The sequence below is a fragment of the Hypanus sabinus genome, chromosome 1 (genome assembly GCF_030144855.1).
Source record: "Hypanus sabinus isolate sHypSab1 chromosome 1, sHypSab1.hap1, whole genome shotgun sequence".
NCBI classification, from domain to species: Eukaryota; Metazoa; Chordata; class Chondrichthyes; order Myliobatiformes; family Dasyatidae; genus Hypanus; species Hypanus sabinus.
In genome coordinates, this window is record NC_082706.1 from 156,594,530 (window position 1) to 156,609,629 (window position 15,100).

Here is a 15,100-nt window from a genome sequence, read left to right on the forward strand (position 1 = left end):
ACTTTCATCACATCCCTGCTGTCTGCCTTTTTAAATCCTTTCCATTGCATTTGATCTATAAATTGTTGTGCAATTATTAAAACAATATCTAATTTTCAATTGTGCTATTTAATAACTGTATATTCACATAAAATGCAATTTTGTACAAAACTGATAACTACAAAACAAAAACTATTGTATTGGGAATTTATGCTTGGTAATTTCCCTGGGGCTTTCAAGTAGTATGTTGACATGCCTTCTCCTTGTTTCTCACATCACTGAATCGCTCCGTGTAAGTGGACATCCAAGCAGACCGTGGTAATGGTGGCATGCTTGCTTGCATTTATCAATATATTGAGTATAATAGGAAAGAAGTCACATTGCAGCTTTTATAAAACTTTAGTTGGGCTGCATTTGGAGAATTCTGTGCAATCCTGGTCATCCCATTACATGGAGGATGTGTATGATTTAGAAAAGATAGAGAAGAGGCTTACTAAGAAGAGCTATAAGAAGTTGTTAGACAAACTGCAGCAAAGGGAGGTTGAGGGGAGTCCTAATAGAAGTTATAAAATTGTGAGGCATAGATGAGGTAGATGGCCAGAATCTTTTTCCCCCTTCGTGGAAATATCAAATACCAAGGCTATAAGGTTAGAGGAGGAAAATTGCAGTGGTGCTAAAAAGTTTGTGAATCCTGTAGAATTTTCTCTATTTCTGCATAAATATGTACTAAAATATAATCAGGTCTACACAAGTCCTAAGACTAAATAATGAAAACTCAATTAAATAAATAACATGAAAGCATTATTTTTGTTCATTTATTTACTGAGGAAAAATTATCCAAAATTACATGAATTTGTTGGAAAAAGTATTTGAACTCTTGGGTAATACCTTCTACAAAAGCTATTTGGAGTCTGATATTCCAATCAATAAGGTGAGATTGAAGGTGTGGGTTGTAGAGGTGCCCTGCCCTAGAAAAAAGGCACACAAAGTCCTGACACAAAGTCAGGTTACTGACAGAGCCTGCTCTTCTCAAGAAAGATCTGTTCATGAGCACCATGCCTCGATCAGAACAACTTTCAGAGGAGCTTAAAAGAATTGTAAAAGTGCATGAAGCTGGAAAAGGCTACTAAAGCATTTCTAAAGACACAGTAACAGAAATTGTCTACAAATGGAGTTTGTCTGATTGCTACTCTCCTAGGAGTGAAACTCCTGCAAAGATCACACCAAGAACGCAATGTGCAATGCTGAAGGAGTTGAAAAAGAACCCAAGGGTAACAGCAAAAGACCTGCAGAAATCTCTAGAGTTTGCTGAAGTCTTTGTTCATGCGTCCAGTAGAAGAAAAACACTGAACAAGAATGGTGTTCATGGACAGAAACCACTGTTCTCCAAGAAAACACTGCTGCTTATCTCAAGTTTGACGAAGACCAACTGGATATTCTACAACACCTCTGGGACAATGTTCTATGAACAGATGAGACAGAAATTTAGCGTTTTGACAAAAATGCCCACCACTATGTTTGAAGGAAAAAGGGCACTGCACATCAACATCAAAACCTCATCCCAACTGTGAAATATGGTGGAAGGAGCATCATAGTCTTGGGCTGCTTTGTTGCCTCAGGGTCTGGACAGCTTGCAATTGTTGAGGAAACATTAAATTCAATATTGTATCAAAACATTTTACATGAGAATGTCAGGGTAGCAGTCCATCACCTGGAGTTTAATAGAAGTTGGATAATGCAACGAGACAATTATCTGAAAGACAAGAGTAAATTAACTGGTAAGGCTTCACTTTGAGGTTTAAAAAGAAAATTTGTTTGTTGAAATAGCTGTCTAAAAGTCCTGACCTTAATCCTATAGAAATGTGGAAGGATCTAAAACAAGCAGTGCAAGGAAGCCCACCAACATCCCAGAGTTTTGTAAAGAGGAATGGCTTTAAATTCCCACAAGCTTATGTTCAGGACTGATCAACAGCTACAGAAACATTTGGTTGAAGTTATTGCTGTACAAGGGGGTCACACCAATTACCGAAAGCAAAAGTTCACATAGTTTTTTCCAACAGATACATGTACATTGGATAATTTGTCTCAATAAATAAATGAACAAGTACAATGTTTTTGTGTTATTTATTTAATTGTGTTTTCCATCCAGTTTTGGGACGCGTGAAGATCTGATCACATTTTAGGTCATATTTATGCAGAAATAAAGAAAATTCTGCAGGGTTCACATGCTTTCTAGCACCACTGTATGTCTGAGGGAAGTTTCCCTCACCCTGCAGACCTTGTTTAAAAAGCTTTTAGATAGACATGAATATACAGGGAATGGAGGGATGTGGATCATGTGCAGGCAGAAAAGACTTAATTTCCATGGGTTGAGGAAGACGGTACTGTGGTGGTTAGCACAATTGCTTTATGCTGCCTGCAGTCACCTTATTGGGTTTTGATTCCCACTGCTGTCTGTAAGGATTTTGTGCATTCTCCTCATGCTGTGTGTGTTTTCTCTAGGTGCTCTGATTTCTTCGCACATTCCATAGATATATAGTTAAGATTAGTAAGTTATGGATATGCTAAGTAGATGCCTGAGGCACAGCATCACTTGTGGGCTGCCCCAGCACAAGCCTTGCTGATTTGATTTGATGTAAGTGGCATATTTCACTGTATGTTGTGATGTATATGTCACAAATAAAGCTGATGGTCCTTTAATTCAAGGATACTAATGATGCAAACATTTATGACTGTTTTATTATGACAAATTTTTGAATGTTCCCATTAACACAACATACATTAAAATGAAGTATATACTTGTTTTTCTTCTCTTACAGTGAGTTTGACTGCAGTTCTAAACCGTGGATTGAATCAGATGTGCAGTCTGGTTCTCAGTCACCACAGTCAATAGAAAGTGTGGCAATAGATAGTGGCACCGAATGCCTCTATGATTCACCTTCCGATTTACCAGATATTGTATTCTCGCTCTGTGGAGGCCTAAGTGAAAATACTGAGATTTCCACTGGTAAGACAACAAGATGGTACATGAAGTGTTAAGAACAAAGTTGAATGTTGAGTAGAAAAACTCTTCACTCATTTCTAAATTTTAAGAAAATTGAGATCTGCCTTTTGATCTGATGATTGGCATCATATTAGTATAGTATAGAAGCAGTCAATTCAGCCCAGCCTTCTTTGCATAACTCCATAATCATATCTCTTTGTATTATTTGCATTTCACAGGTCAGATAAGCATTTTTAATCTGATCATTTGATTCCTATAGCATTCACTGTAATCGTAAATATTTCTTGTTATTCCTGCTTCTTTAATTTTCTGCCCTCTTTCAGTTCTGGTATTAATCTTAGTCATTTTGCAACTTCTCCATTTGTTATTTATATTATGGTGAATTTAATTTCATAATTATTGTCTTGTGTAATTTAAAGATTCAGTACAAAGTTTACTGAACTCTAAAGGGACTAATATCCCAACGGGAAGATTTGTTAATGCTGAACGATGGGTTTTAAACTGCAGCTGCAGGGGGATGGGAACCAGAGTGCAAAACAGTTAGGGGAGAAGTTGTGGAGGCAGATGTCGGTAAGACCTCAGACAAAGTTAGGAATCAACTGGTGTACTGAGCTGCATGTATTTCAATGCATCCTAGGAAAGGTGGGTAATAGTGCTGAAGATGAGGTAGCTAGTTTAGAAACAGGCAATGTGTAGTGAAGAGAGGCTGTTGATGTGGCAAATTTGTAGTCAACAGGATGAGTTGCAACATAAAAGATGGACAAAATCGAGAAGGATAAATACAGGACTGAAAGTGTTATATTTGAATGTGCAGTAACAGAAAAAAGTATCAGAACTTGCTGCACAGTTACAGATTGGCAGGTATGATGTTGTAGCCGTCACTGAATCATGGCTGAAAGAATGTTATAGGTGGGAGCTTAATGTCCCAGGATACACATTGTATTGAGAGGATAGGCAGGAAGGCAGAGAATCAAGACATTAGAAAGAGGTGACATAGGGTTGGAAGGTATTGAATCACTGTGGATAGAGCTAAGGATCTGCAAGGGTAAAAAGACCCTGATGGGAATTGTATACAGACCCCCAAATAGTAGTAAGAATGTGGTGTACAAATTAGAACGGGAGATAGAAAATGCATGCCAAAGGGGCAGTGTTACAATAGCCATGGGGACTTCAATATGTAGGTAGATTGCGAATATCTGGTTGGTGCTAGATTCCAGGAGGGAGAATTTCTAGAGTGTGTGTGAGATGGCTTTCAAGAGCAGCTCATTGTTGAGCCCACTAGGGGATTAGCTGTTCTGGATTGGGAGTTGTGCAATGAAGCAGAATTGATTACAGATCTTAAAGTAAAAGGACCCTTAGGGCCAATTGATCATAATATGATCAAATTCATCCTGAAAATAGAGAAAGTGAAACTAAGGTCACATGTATCAGTATTACAGTGGAGTAAATGGAATTCCAAAGGCATGACAGAGGAGTTGGCCAGAATTGATTGGAAAAGAACATTGGCAAGGATGACAACACAGCAGCAATGGCTGGAATTTCTGGAAGCATTTCGGAAGGCACAGGATATATACATCCCAAAGAGGAAAAAGTATTCTAAAGGCCTGATGAGACAACTGTGGATAACAAGAGAAATCAAAGCCAACATAAACACCAGAGAGAGGGCATATAACAGAGCAAAAAATAGTGGGAAAGTAGAGGATTGGGAATCTTTAAAAAACCAATAGAAAGTCATTAAGAAGGTAAAGATGGATTATGAAAGTAAGATGGTCAATAATATTAAAGAGGATACCAAAGTTTTCTTCAGATGCATGAAGTATAAAAGAGAGTTGAGAGTGGATCGCGATCCGCTGGAAAACAATGCTGGAAAAGTAGTAATTGGGGACAAGTAAGTAGTGGATGAACTGAATAAGTATTTTGCATTGGGCTTCACTGTAGAAGACACTAGCAGTATGGTGGAAGTTCCAGGAGTTGGGTCATGAAGTGTGTGAAGTTACCATGACTTGAGAAAAGATAGATAAGCTACTTGGACCAGATGGTGTACACCTCAGGATTCTGAATGAGGTGGCCAGAGTACACAGCCTCGGAATAGAGGGGCGTCCTTTTTGAACTGAGATGCAGGAGGCTGTCTTAAGCCAGAGCGTGAATCTGTAGAAGTCTTTATGTATATTTATGGCAGAGGTTGATAGGTTCTTGATTGGTCGGGGCATGAAGGGATAGGGAGAGAAGGCAGGACATTAGAACTGAGTGGGAAAATTGGATCAGCCATGATGAAATGGCAGATCAGAATCATTGGGCCAAATGTCTAATTGTACTCCTAGGTCTTATGGTCTTTATTAGTTTTCAATTTCTCTAGAAGTGAGTTCTGTGTGCTACTTGTTTGTTGCCTTACTTTCTTAGATGTGTATTTCTAGGTCTTCCACTATTCTGTACCCTTTTAGTTTTCAAATGATGAGTAAGCATTTTATTCTACCTAGCTACATGGTTAAAATTTTGAAACTAGTGATTATCCTGCAAGTATATTGCTATTGGCTTGTAATTTGTTGATTTTCTCTTAACTATATACAATCAATAACTTTCCATTTCTGAAGTCAAATCAATATGTAAGATAGCTTTCGAGTAACTATATAAATTATAAACTATTCTATTTTGTAACCAGGTTGAAATCATTCTGTTACTTTGAGTCAGAGTACTACGAGAGGTGATTCATAAGTTCGTGGCCTAAGGTAGAAGGCGTCAATTTTAGAAAACCTAGCACATTTATTTTTCAACATAGTCCCCTCCTACATTTACACACTTAGTCCAGTGGCCGTGGAGCATATGGATCCCTTCTTTGTAGAAGTCGGCATCTTGGAGATCCAGAAGTGATCCACAGCAGAGGGAATTGATAAGTTCGTGGCCTAAGGTAGAAGGAGATGAGTTATACAGCTCTCATTACATGCACGTGCAGTTCAAGTCTGAGTGATTATGAGTGGGTTATTATGAAATCAATAACTCATTTCCTTCTACCTTAGGCCATGAACTTATCAATCACCCCATGCTGTGGACCACTTCTGGAGGTCTAAGATGTCGACTTCTACAAAGAAGGGATCCATATGCTCCACGGCCACTGGACTAAGTGTGTAAATGTTAGAGGGGACTATGTTGAAAAATAAATTTTGGGCTCCTCATCTAAGGAAATATGTGCTGACATTGGAGAGGGTTCAGAGGAGGTTCACAAAGATGATTCCAAGAATCAAAGGATTATCATATGAGGACTGTTTGATGGCTCTGGGTCTTTACTTGCTGGAAGTTAGAAGGGTGAGGGAGATCTCAATGAAACCTTTCGAATGTTGAAAGGCCTAGACCGAGTAGATGTGGAAAGGATGTTTCCCATGGTGGGGGGGGGGGGGTGGTGGTGTCCAGGATGAGAGGGTTCAACTTCAGGTTAGTGGGGAGTCCATTTAAAACAGAGATGCAGAGAAATTTCTTTTGCCAGAGGGTGGCGAATTTTTGGAATTTGTTATCACAGGCAGCTGTGGAGGCCAGGTCATTGGGTGTATTTAAAGCTGAGTTTGATTGGGTCTTGATTGGACATGACATCAAAGGTTATGGAGAGAAGTCTGGGGAGTGGGGCTGAGGAGGGAAAAAAGACCAACCATGATTGAATGACAGAGCAGACTCAACGAGTCAAATGGCCTAATTCTGCTCCTGTGTCTTATGGTCTTGTCATTAATATAGATGACAAACAACAAAGGACCCAGAACTGATCTCTGAGGGACACCACTAGTTTCAGACCTCTAGTCAGAGAGGCAGCATCTACTACCACTCTGTGGCTTCTCCCAAGAAGTCTTTGTTGAATCCAATTTAATACTTCAATTTGACTGACAAGTGTCATACTCTTCTGGACCAGTCTCCAATGCGACACTTTGTCAAAGACCTTGCCAAAGTCTATGTAGATGATATCCACTGCCTTTTCTTCATCAACATTCCTGGTAACATCCTTGAAAAGCTAAGGTTGGTAGACACGACCTACCACACACAGTCATGTTGACTATCCCTAATCAGGCCCTGTCTATTCAAATATTAATATATTGAAATAGCTTCCAATCATTTGCCTACTGCTGATATCAGGCTCATTAACCTATAATTTCCCAGCTTATTCTTGGAACCTTTCCTGAACAATGTTATCTATCCTCCAAACCTCTGGTGCCTCACCTGTGGCTAAAGACGTTTTAAATACCTCTGCCAGAGCCCTTGTAATTTCTGCACTAGCCTTGCACAAGGTCTGAGGGGACAGGGCGTCAATCCTGGAGGTTTATCCACCCTAATTTGCCTCAACACAGCAAGCATTCTCTGGTATCGGTATACTGATCTCACTTTGCTCTGATCAGAAGTCAGCGTTACTATGCGGCACCTTTAATGGATGGTTCATGCATTTGCTTTTTGCTTCGACTTTTTCCAGAGTCAAAGCAAAGTCTCTGATTCTCCCTGACTCTCTTACCATCCACGTGTACTAGTACCTACCAACCAGCACATCTTTGGAAGGTCATGGAAGCTAGAGCACACAATTCACAGGTTTGTGGCAGAACATTTAAACTCCATACAGGCAGGAGTTGTAAGGCAAAAAGCACTTGCTGCTGCACCACTATGCCACCTCGCCCCAGTTCTGTCAATCTCACCTGTATCACAAATGGAGTTTTGACTCAGAAAGATTATCTACTAACAATTTCTCTTAATTTTTAAATTAACCACTTCATTAGAATTCCTATTAAATATCAAAGAAATTGTTCCATGTTTATGAATACTTGAAAATCAATAAATTTCAGATACTTAATCTGAAATTAACAGAAAATGCTGGTCGGGTAGCATCCGCAAAAATGAGAAACTAACACTTCAGGTAGTTACCCCACATTTTTTTTCTCTCTGAAAGCTTTGGTCTAAAATAGCAACTTGAGTTTTTCTTTGCACGTGTGCTGCTTTGTGTGTAGCATTTTTGTGTTTAGTATTCCTGCAACTTTGCTGCCATAGTTCATGTTTTGTTTTTCTTTAAACGAGCATTTAATGTAGATGTCAGTGATTGGGAGGGCTTTGCCTGTGAGGACGCCTACGTGAAATGCTGTAGTAGAAAAGCAGCCTCCTGAATCACGAGATCCCCATCACCGAGGCCAAGCTCTTTTCTCACCACCGCCATCAGGTAGAAGGTACAAGAACCTCAGGACCCGCCCAGCCAGGCTCAAGAAGAGTTACTACCTCACGACCATCAGGCTCGTGAACAAAAAGAGATAGCTACACATGCCCATATATTGAGATGTTCCCACAACCAATGATTTCACTTCAAGGACTCTTTATCTTGTTATCTCATATTCTCATTATTTAATACTATTTCTTTATATTTGCATTTGCACAGTTTGTTGTCTTCTGCACTCTGGTTGATCTTTCATTGATTCTATAGGTTTGCCGAGTATGAATCTCGGGGTTCTGTATGGTGACATATATTTACTTTGAAAATGCTATTTTTGTTATTTATTTTTTGCTGCACCCTTGCCGATGATCTTTGTGGCCAGAGGAGTAGTACCAGATGGTTGGAGGATTGCAAGACTTACTCTTTTGTTCAAGAAGGGGAATTAGGGATAACCCTGGGAATTATAGACCGGTGAGTCTTAGTTCAGTGGGGGGGCAAATTATTGAAGAGAATTCTTAGAGACCAGATTTAAGATTATTTTGAGAAGCATAGTCTGATTCAGGATAGTCAGCATGGTTTTGCGATAAGCAAGTCATGCCTGAACAGCCGGATTGAATTCTTTGAGCATATGACAAAGCTCATTGAAGGTAAACAGGTGCATGTGGCTTCTATGGACTTTAATAAGGCATTTGATAAGATTCCCATGGTAGTCTTATTTAGAAAGTCAACTGAGGATGAGAGGTGACCTGATAGCGGTGTATAAGATGATGAGAGGCATTGATCGTGTGGATAGTCAGGGGCTTTTTCCCAGAGCTGAAATGGCTAACACGAGAGGGCACAATTTTAAGGTGCTTGGAATAAGGTACAGAGGAGATGTCAGGGGTAAGTTTTTTACGCAGAGAGTGATGAGTGTGTGGACTGGGCTGCTGGTGATGGTGATGGATACGATAGGGTCTTTTAAGAGACTCCTGGATAGGTACATGGAGCTTAGAAAAAGAAAGGGCTATGGGTAACCTTAAGTAATTTCTGAAGTAAGTATGTGTTTGGCACAGCATTGTGGGCCAAAGGGCCTTTATTGTGCTGTAGATTTTCTGTGTTTCTATCCCTAATGGTTGCCACGCAAGTTGATAGGGTTGTTAAGAAGGAGTAGGGTGTATTGGCCTTCATAGTCAGGGATTGAATTCAAGAGCCACAAGGTAATGTTACAGCTCTGTAAAACCCTAGCTGGGCAACAATGAATTATCATGTTCATTTCTGATCACCTCATTGTAGGAAGGATGTGGAAGCGTGGAAGAGGGTGCAGAGTCTATACTGTGCTGTAAGGTTCAATTTGAAAACATTATTCAGTTCTAAATTCTATTTCTCTTGCATGCTGTGGTCTATATCTAAATTACTATATCTAATTTGTATTTCTCTCTTTAGGTTCCAGTCTACTGTGAAAGCCCCAAACACAATGAACTGTGAAATAGTCTGTTTTAGCAGTACAATTTTTTTTAAAAAACCTAAATGGCAAGGGAGTACTGAGGTCAGAAATACAAAGGGATCCGTATGTTCTAGTGTATGATTAACAAAAGGATATTATGCAAGCAGAATACAGTAATTTGGAAAGTAAACAGTGTTATAGTTCATTGCCTGGGAAGCAAAATATAAAAGTTGCAAAGTTATGCTTCAGCTGTAAAAGTCAGTGCTGAGTACTGAACTGACCTCCTCAATTCAAAAGTAGATGTAAATGTCTTGGAAGCAGTTTGACAATGGTTTAAAGACTGATGCATGGGGAATGGGTAGGTCGCCTTTTGAGGAAAGGTTTGACAGTTTAGGCTTTGAGCTTTAGGAGATGACAATGAAAAATTTTAAATCCTCAGCAATTTTGATAGGGTGGAAGTGGAGACAATTCCTCTTGTTGATTATCTAGAACTCTGGGATCACTGACTGACAATAAAAGCTGATCCATTAAGATAGATGAGGTGTATTTCTTTTTAATTTCAAGAATTTGGGTATCTTTGGAATACTTTCTCAAAGATGAAAGAAGCAGAGTCTCAGAATCTTTGAAGGTGGGCAGGTAGATGCTTGGTGAACAAGAGGGTGAAAGTTTGTTGTCGATACATGAGAATGTGCAGCTGAGGCTATAACTGCATTACATTATCTCGTTAAGTAGCTGAAATGGCTGATATAAGAGGGCATAATTTTAAGATGATTGAAGGGAAAGTATGGGGGATGCTAGAGCTGTGTGTTATTTTATACAGCAAGACAGATGCTTGGAATATGCTGCTAGGAGTAGTGGTAGTAGCTCATTAGGCTCATTTAAGGATACAAAAAAGGCACATGGATGAAAGAAAAATGGAGGGCTATGTGAGAAGGGAGGGTTAGATTGATTTTGGAGTAGGTTAAAATGTTGGCGCAATATTGTGGGCCAAAGGGCCTGAAGTGTGGTGTACTATTTTATGTTATACATTTTTAACAGGCTTGATGGCCAAAGTCTCATTCATATGTTTGTACAAAATTTCTCAATGTTAACGTGTTTGCATGGTGTACATAATCCTATTCATTTATGATGGCCTATGTCTCATTCATATGTTTATAAATAATATCTCCATCCCGCATGTGTGCAATAAGCCTATATATTTATTCCCTTTTATCAATCTTACTGTTGTTATTATTACAGTATTGCTTAAGTTAGCATAGCTGCCTCATTCCCACTTTCCTATCATTTCTAAATCTATTATCCTGGAATATTTAATTAAGCTTTGTCTTTGTTTCGGGCCAAAACGTCAACTGCACTTTTTTCCACAGATGCTGCTTGGCCTGCTGAGTTCATGCACCGTTTTGTGTGTGTCACTTTATTTTTAAGTTGCTATTTTCCTTAAAGTTATTTATTTGTGCATTGCTCTCCCTCTTTATGATTTTTTTTAATGTACATTTGTTTCTTTTATAAGATATGTTCTTTATTTCCAGTGAATTACTTTCACCACTACCTGTCTTCCCTGCTAGTCCTTCCCATCTTGCTAATTTACTGGTAGGTTGCTTAACAACAGAGGCAACCCTAACAGTAATTAAATTTAAAATGATGCAACTTCTCAGTGATTTTGAAATTGGGTTTTGAATTGATAGAAGTGAGAATGCTGATTAACCAGTCTTTCTTAAAAACCTAGCTTAGTAACTTTATTTCAAATGGTGAATGCTGAAGTGGCTCTTGCTACATATGCAGACTTCCACAAGGACTAGCATTAGAATTACATTAAACTGTGTGTTTTTGAGTGTGCACATGCATTGGTTCATTCTGAAGTCAGTTTACTATATGTCCCATTTTTATGGTAGCCCAACAGTAACAAGTGCTTTTCCTTATGCTGATATTGAAAATGGAAATTTGCTCACTTATATTATTGAATAAAAATGTACTTGGATAAATGTTAAGTTCTGACATTAAGAGCATACTGAAGTGTCAAGGAAGTTCAATTCTCTTTAGATTGTAAACACCCAGAAATTTGCTGGCTACGTTGGTAATTACTCAACAAACTTAATTTTTCTATCATTTTTATCCTGTGAGTGATCAGCAGGTCTATTAAATAGCAATGTGAAATGATGTGTTTTAGAGTAAGAAGAACAAAATAAAAATAACACAGTACAGAGAGCTGGCATTGTCTGTGGTAGTAATGAGACCAGGGTGTGTGCTTTGAATCTTTGGTGTGTTGAGTTTACAACTGCAGCTAAACCATTTTGGATAAGTATTGGGTGAAGACGAATTGAGAGAAAATTGATGAGAGTTTTACTGATGAGAGATCAGCTGAACCTTGATTAGATTTACTGGTTGAGAGAAAAAGAGCAAAAAAAAGGATTTCTTTATATTTGTTCAAAGGGAAGCAGAGTAAGTTAAGTTGAATATATTATCCAAAAAACCAAAATAAATCCATAACTAGACAAAACAGACAAATAATATTCAACCATTAATTCTTGTTATGAACTATCTTGCATTCTTTTGCAGATAAATTTTTGCAACACATTGTTACATATCAAGAATTTGCTGAAAATCCTGGAATTATAGATGATCCTAATCTTGTTTTAAGAATTAATAACAGGTATGTTATATGATAACGTGTGTTAGTTAGAACTTGCATGAAATGATCTATAGTGTAAAAAACATTACTGACTTTTATAGTTTGTGTGCATGGCACAGTAAATTATACATACCCTTATTAAATTATTAATAGTTAACAATGTCAGAAATTTCACTAAATTAATTTTTCTTTGTTTTTAAACCCATGTTTTCTGTCAAGTGCAAGGTTTGCAGTTCAATAGTACCAGTCAGGGTAGGTCTTAGTGGAATGGTTGGGCACTGAGGAGTGTGGTAGAGCAGAAGGATCTGAGGATACAGGTGCATAAATTCATTGGCAGCGGCTTCACAGATGAAAGAGGATCCAGTGCTTTCCCAGTGTATATGACAAATAAACTCTTCTCAGCTTACTGTATAACCGACACTTCAATGACAAACTCCGCCATCTTCATCAGGGATGATGCCTTGGCATGTCTAATCCAGTGTTATTTATAACCCCCCCCCCCCTTAGTCCATTCATCCTGATTGGCCATTGTGTAGAGGGGTTTTTTCTACTTTGACTAACCATACGAAAAATATTTCAGACCCGTAGAGTCTCCCCAGGAAAATAATATGATTACAAATGATGTTTCTACAGAATGGCTACAAGGTGAAGGAAATCAATTGGGCTCTTAAAAGAGCCAATCATGAAGCCTAATGAGGAGGAACCAGTTGCTACTGCCTGACTTCCCTATATTTCCACAGTTTCTAGAAGGATCACCAGGATCCTGAATAAATACCGGAGTAATACCATCCACAAACCCCTAAGGAAGCTCAAGCCGCAGTTTATGTGGGTCAAAAATGACCTGGAACTCAGATCAGCTGGCATTTACAGGATTTCCTGTGAATACAGAGCAGTGTATATTGGTCAGATGGGACGCACAGTAGAAACCTGTATCAAAGAGCACAGGAGGTATATCCATTTGGGTTATCCTGGTAAATCAGCGGTAGCAAAACATTGCATTCATAATGACCACAGGATTGACTTCTGCACAAAACCGCTGTGCTGTGCCAATGGCTTTTGTGACTGCCTGGAAAGAAAGCCATTCCAATAGAACTACAGAAAAATAATTTTAACAGATGATGGTCTTACTCTTAGCAAGAACTGGACTTCGTTTGCAAACAAGGTGGGAGAGCAGAAACCTGACTGGATGAGACTAACCAATCAGGAGAGACAGACTATGAGGTATTCTGATGAAGATGGCGAAACTTGTCATTGAAACGTCAGTTATGATCGATACGTGTATCCAGCTGGAAGTCGATAAGAATTTATTCATCATATACACTGGGAGAGCACTACACCCTTCGCTATAATTTGGCTTCTCTTATTAAAGAAATATAACATTTGGAAAATAGTATGTTAGCTGGGGGATCAGTTTCTCTGCTTGTTGTTGAGTTGTCTGCTGACACCTGCTTGGTGCCTGATCAAGGTGCTGCTGGGTGGTTTTGCTACTTGGCACAACAGGATATGAACAATTGCTTTCAGGAAAATAGTGAGAATTTTGCGAGCTATCTACAGTAATGTTCACTTCTTCCTTTACCTAGATCTTTCATATGCAAATGATGAAGACTTGTTAAACTTCCTTCAAATAGAGCATATGTAGATTTTGTTATTACATATTGTGTGTGGTGAGGGGAGGAGAGAGGGAATTGGAATAATCCAGTAGTGAATGGCAAGGAGCTTGCTGAATTTAAACCTAGAAACTCATCACTTTAGTTTCTGTAAAGATGCATTTGTCCATTCTTTACAAACAGTCTATGACTCTTATTGATTGTATATATCTCCAGCCAATGTTCGTATTACCAATGTTGATAGTATTTGTGTTTTCTGGTGTATGTTGTTTGAGCTGTTCATTTTTTTTTCTGAAGCTGACAATAGAGTATATACTTGTGCAGGTACTACAACTGGACATTGGCTGCTCCTATGATTCTCAGTATGCAGGCTTTCCAAAAGTGTCTACCCAAGGTAAAAAGAACCATCTGCTTTACATTAAGAGTACTTGATGTATCATTTTCTGCAAATAGTTATTATTATAGTCAGGGTTTTAATTATCACTTATTAGACCTGGAGACACCTTAAAAACTAATTTGTTATTTTTTTACCACTTTATAAAATCTGTTGTGTGCAGGAGTCATAAGCAGCCATTGTAATGCCACAGGTTTTTGGTCCATTTGGAATTCAACACCAAGGGAACACTTCCTTTGGACTGTAGGCTCTAGGCTTGTTCCTGTCGTCTGTAGAAAACCGGTTAGACATGGCCCAGGTGTTAACTAAATTCTGTAAGGGTTTGGTGCAGAATACTACTTGGTTCATCGGTCCTCACTATGTCTCTAAACTACCCCATCCTCAACTTCCCCTTTTTAATTGTTTCTTGAATTGTAATGCATGCTGTTCACTTTTCTAAAAAGTAATGCTCTGGCTTCTGCAGCCAGCGTTTTTCCCGATAGACTTCATTACCAATGTATCATGCTTTAGATATCTTGTCTACTAATTTTTGTACCCTTTGTTTTCCATAAAGTGAAGAATCATTATCCACATGTACCCATATTACCACAGGTAAAACACTCACCCAGATTTAATCTACACTTGTAGGAATCAATTGATGACTGGGTGAAAATGAAGATGCCAAAGAAGTCTGGCGGGTGGTGGTTCTGGCGTAAAAGGGATAGTACCGTCAAACAGGTATGCTTATTGCTAGCAACACATTGTTCCATCAAGGGCAGAATGAAGCATGTGTTGTGTTCAGTCAAATGTGGCACATTGTGCAGATAAAGGAAGAAATTAGAATCCCTTTAATAATTCCATCTGATTTATATATTCAATGTGACAAAGGATGAATTAGATTGTTTTCCCCAGTGTAAATGT

The 15,100-nt window shown here is 38.6% G+C and overlaps 1 protein-coding gene across 3 annotated transcripts in view; it reads left to right on the top strand.

The window, feature by feature from the left end:
* lpin2 (lipin 2) overlaps positions 1–15,100 on the top strand; it is a 116,869-nt gene that overhangs the window by 84,679 nt on the left and 17,090 nt on the right. For all 3 annotated transcript variants that reach the window (XM_059979607.1, XM_059979614.1, XM_059979624.1), the window contains exons 9-12: positions 2,799–2,986; positions 12,127–12,220; positions 14,131–14,200; positions 14,828–14,917. In XM_059979607.1, coding sequence (XP_059835590.1) covers positions 2,799–2,986; positions 12,127–12,220; positions 14,131–14,200; positions 14,828–14,917 — 442 coding nt within the window. The remainder of the gene's footprint in view (positions 1–2,798; positions 2,987–12,126; positions 12,221–14,130; positions 14,201–14,827; positions 14,918–15,100) is intronic.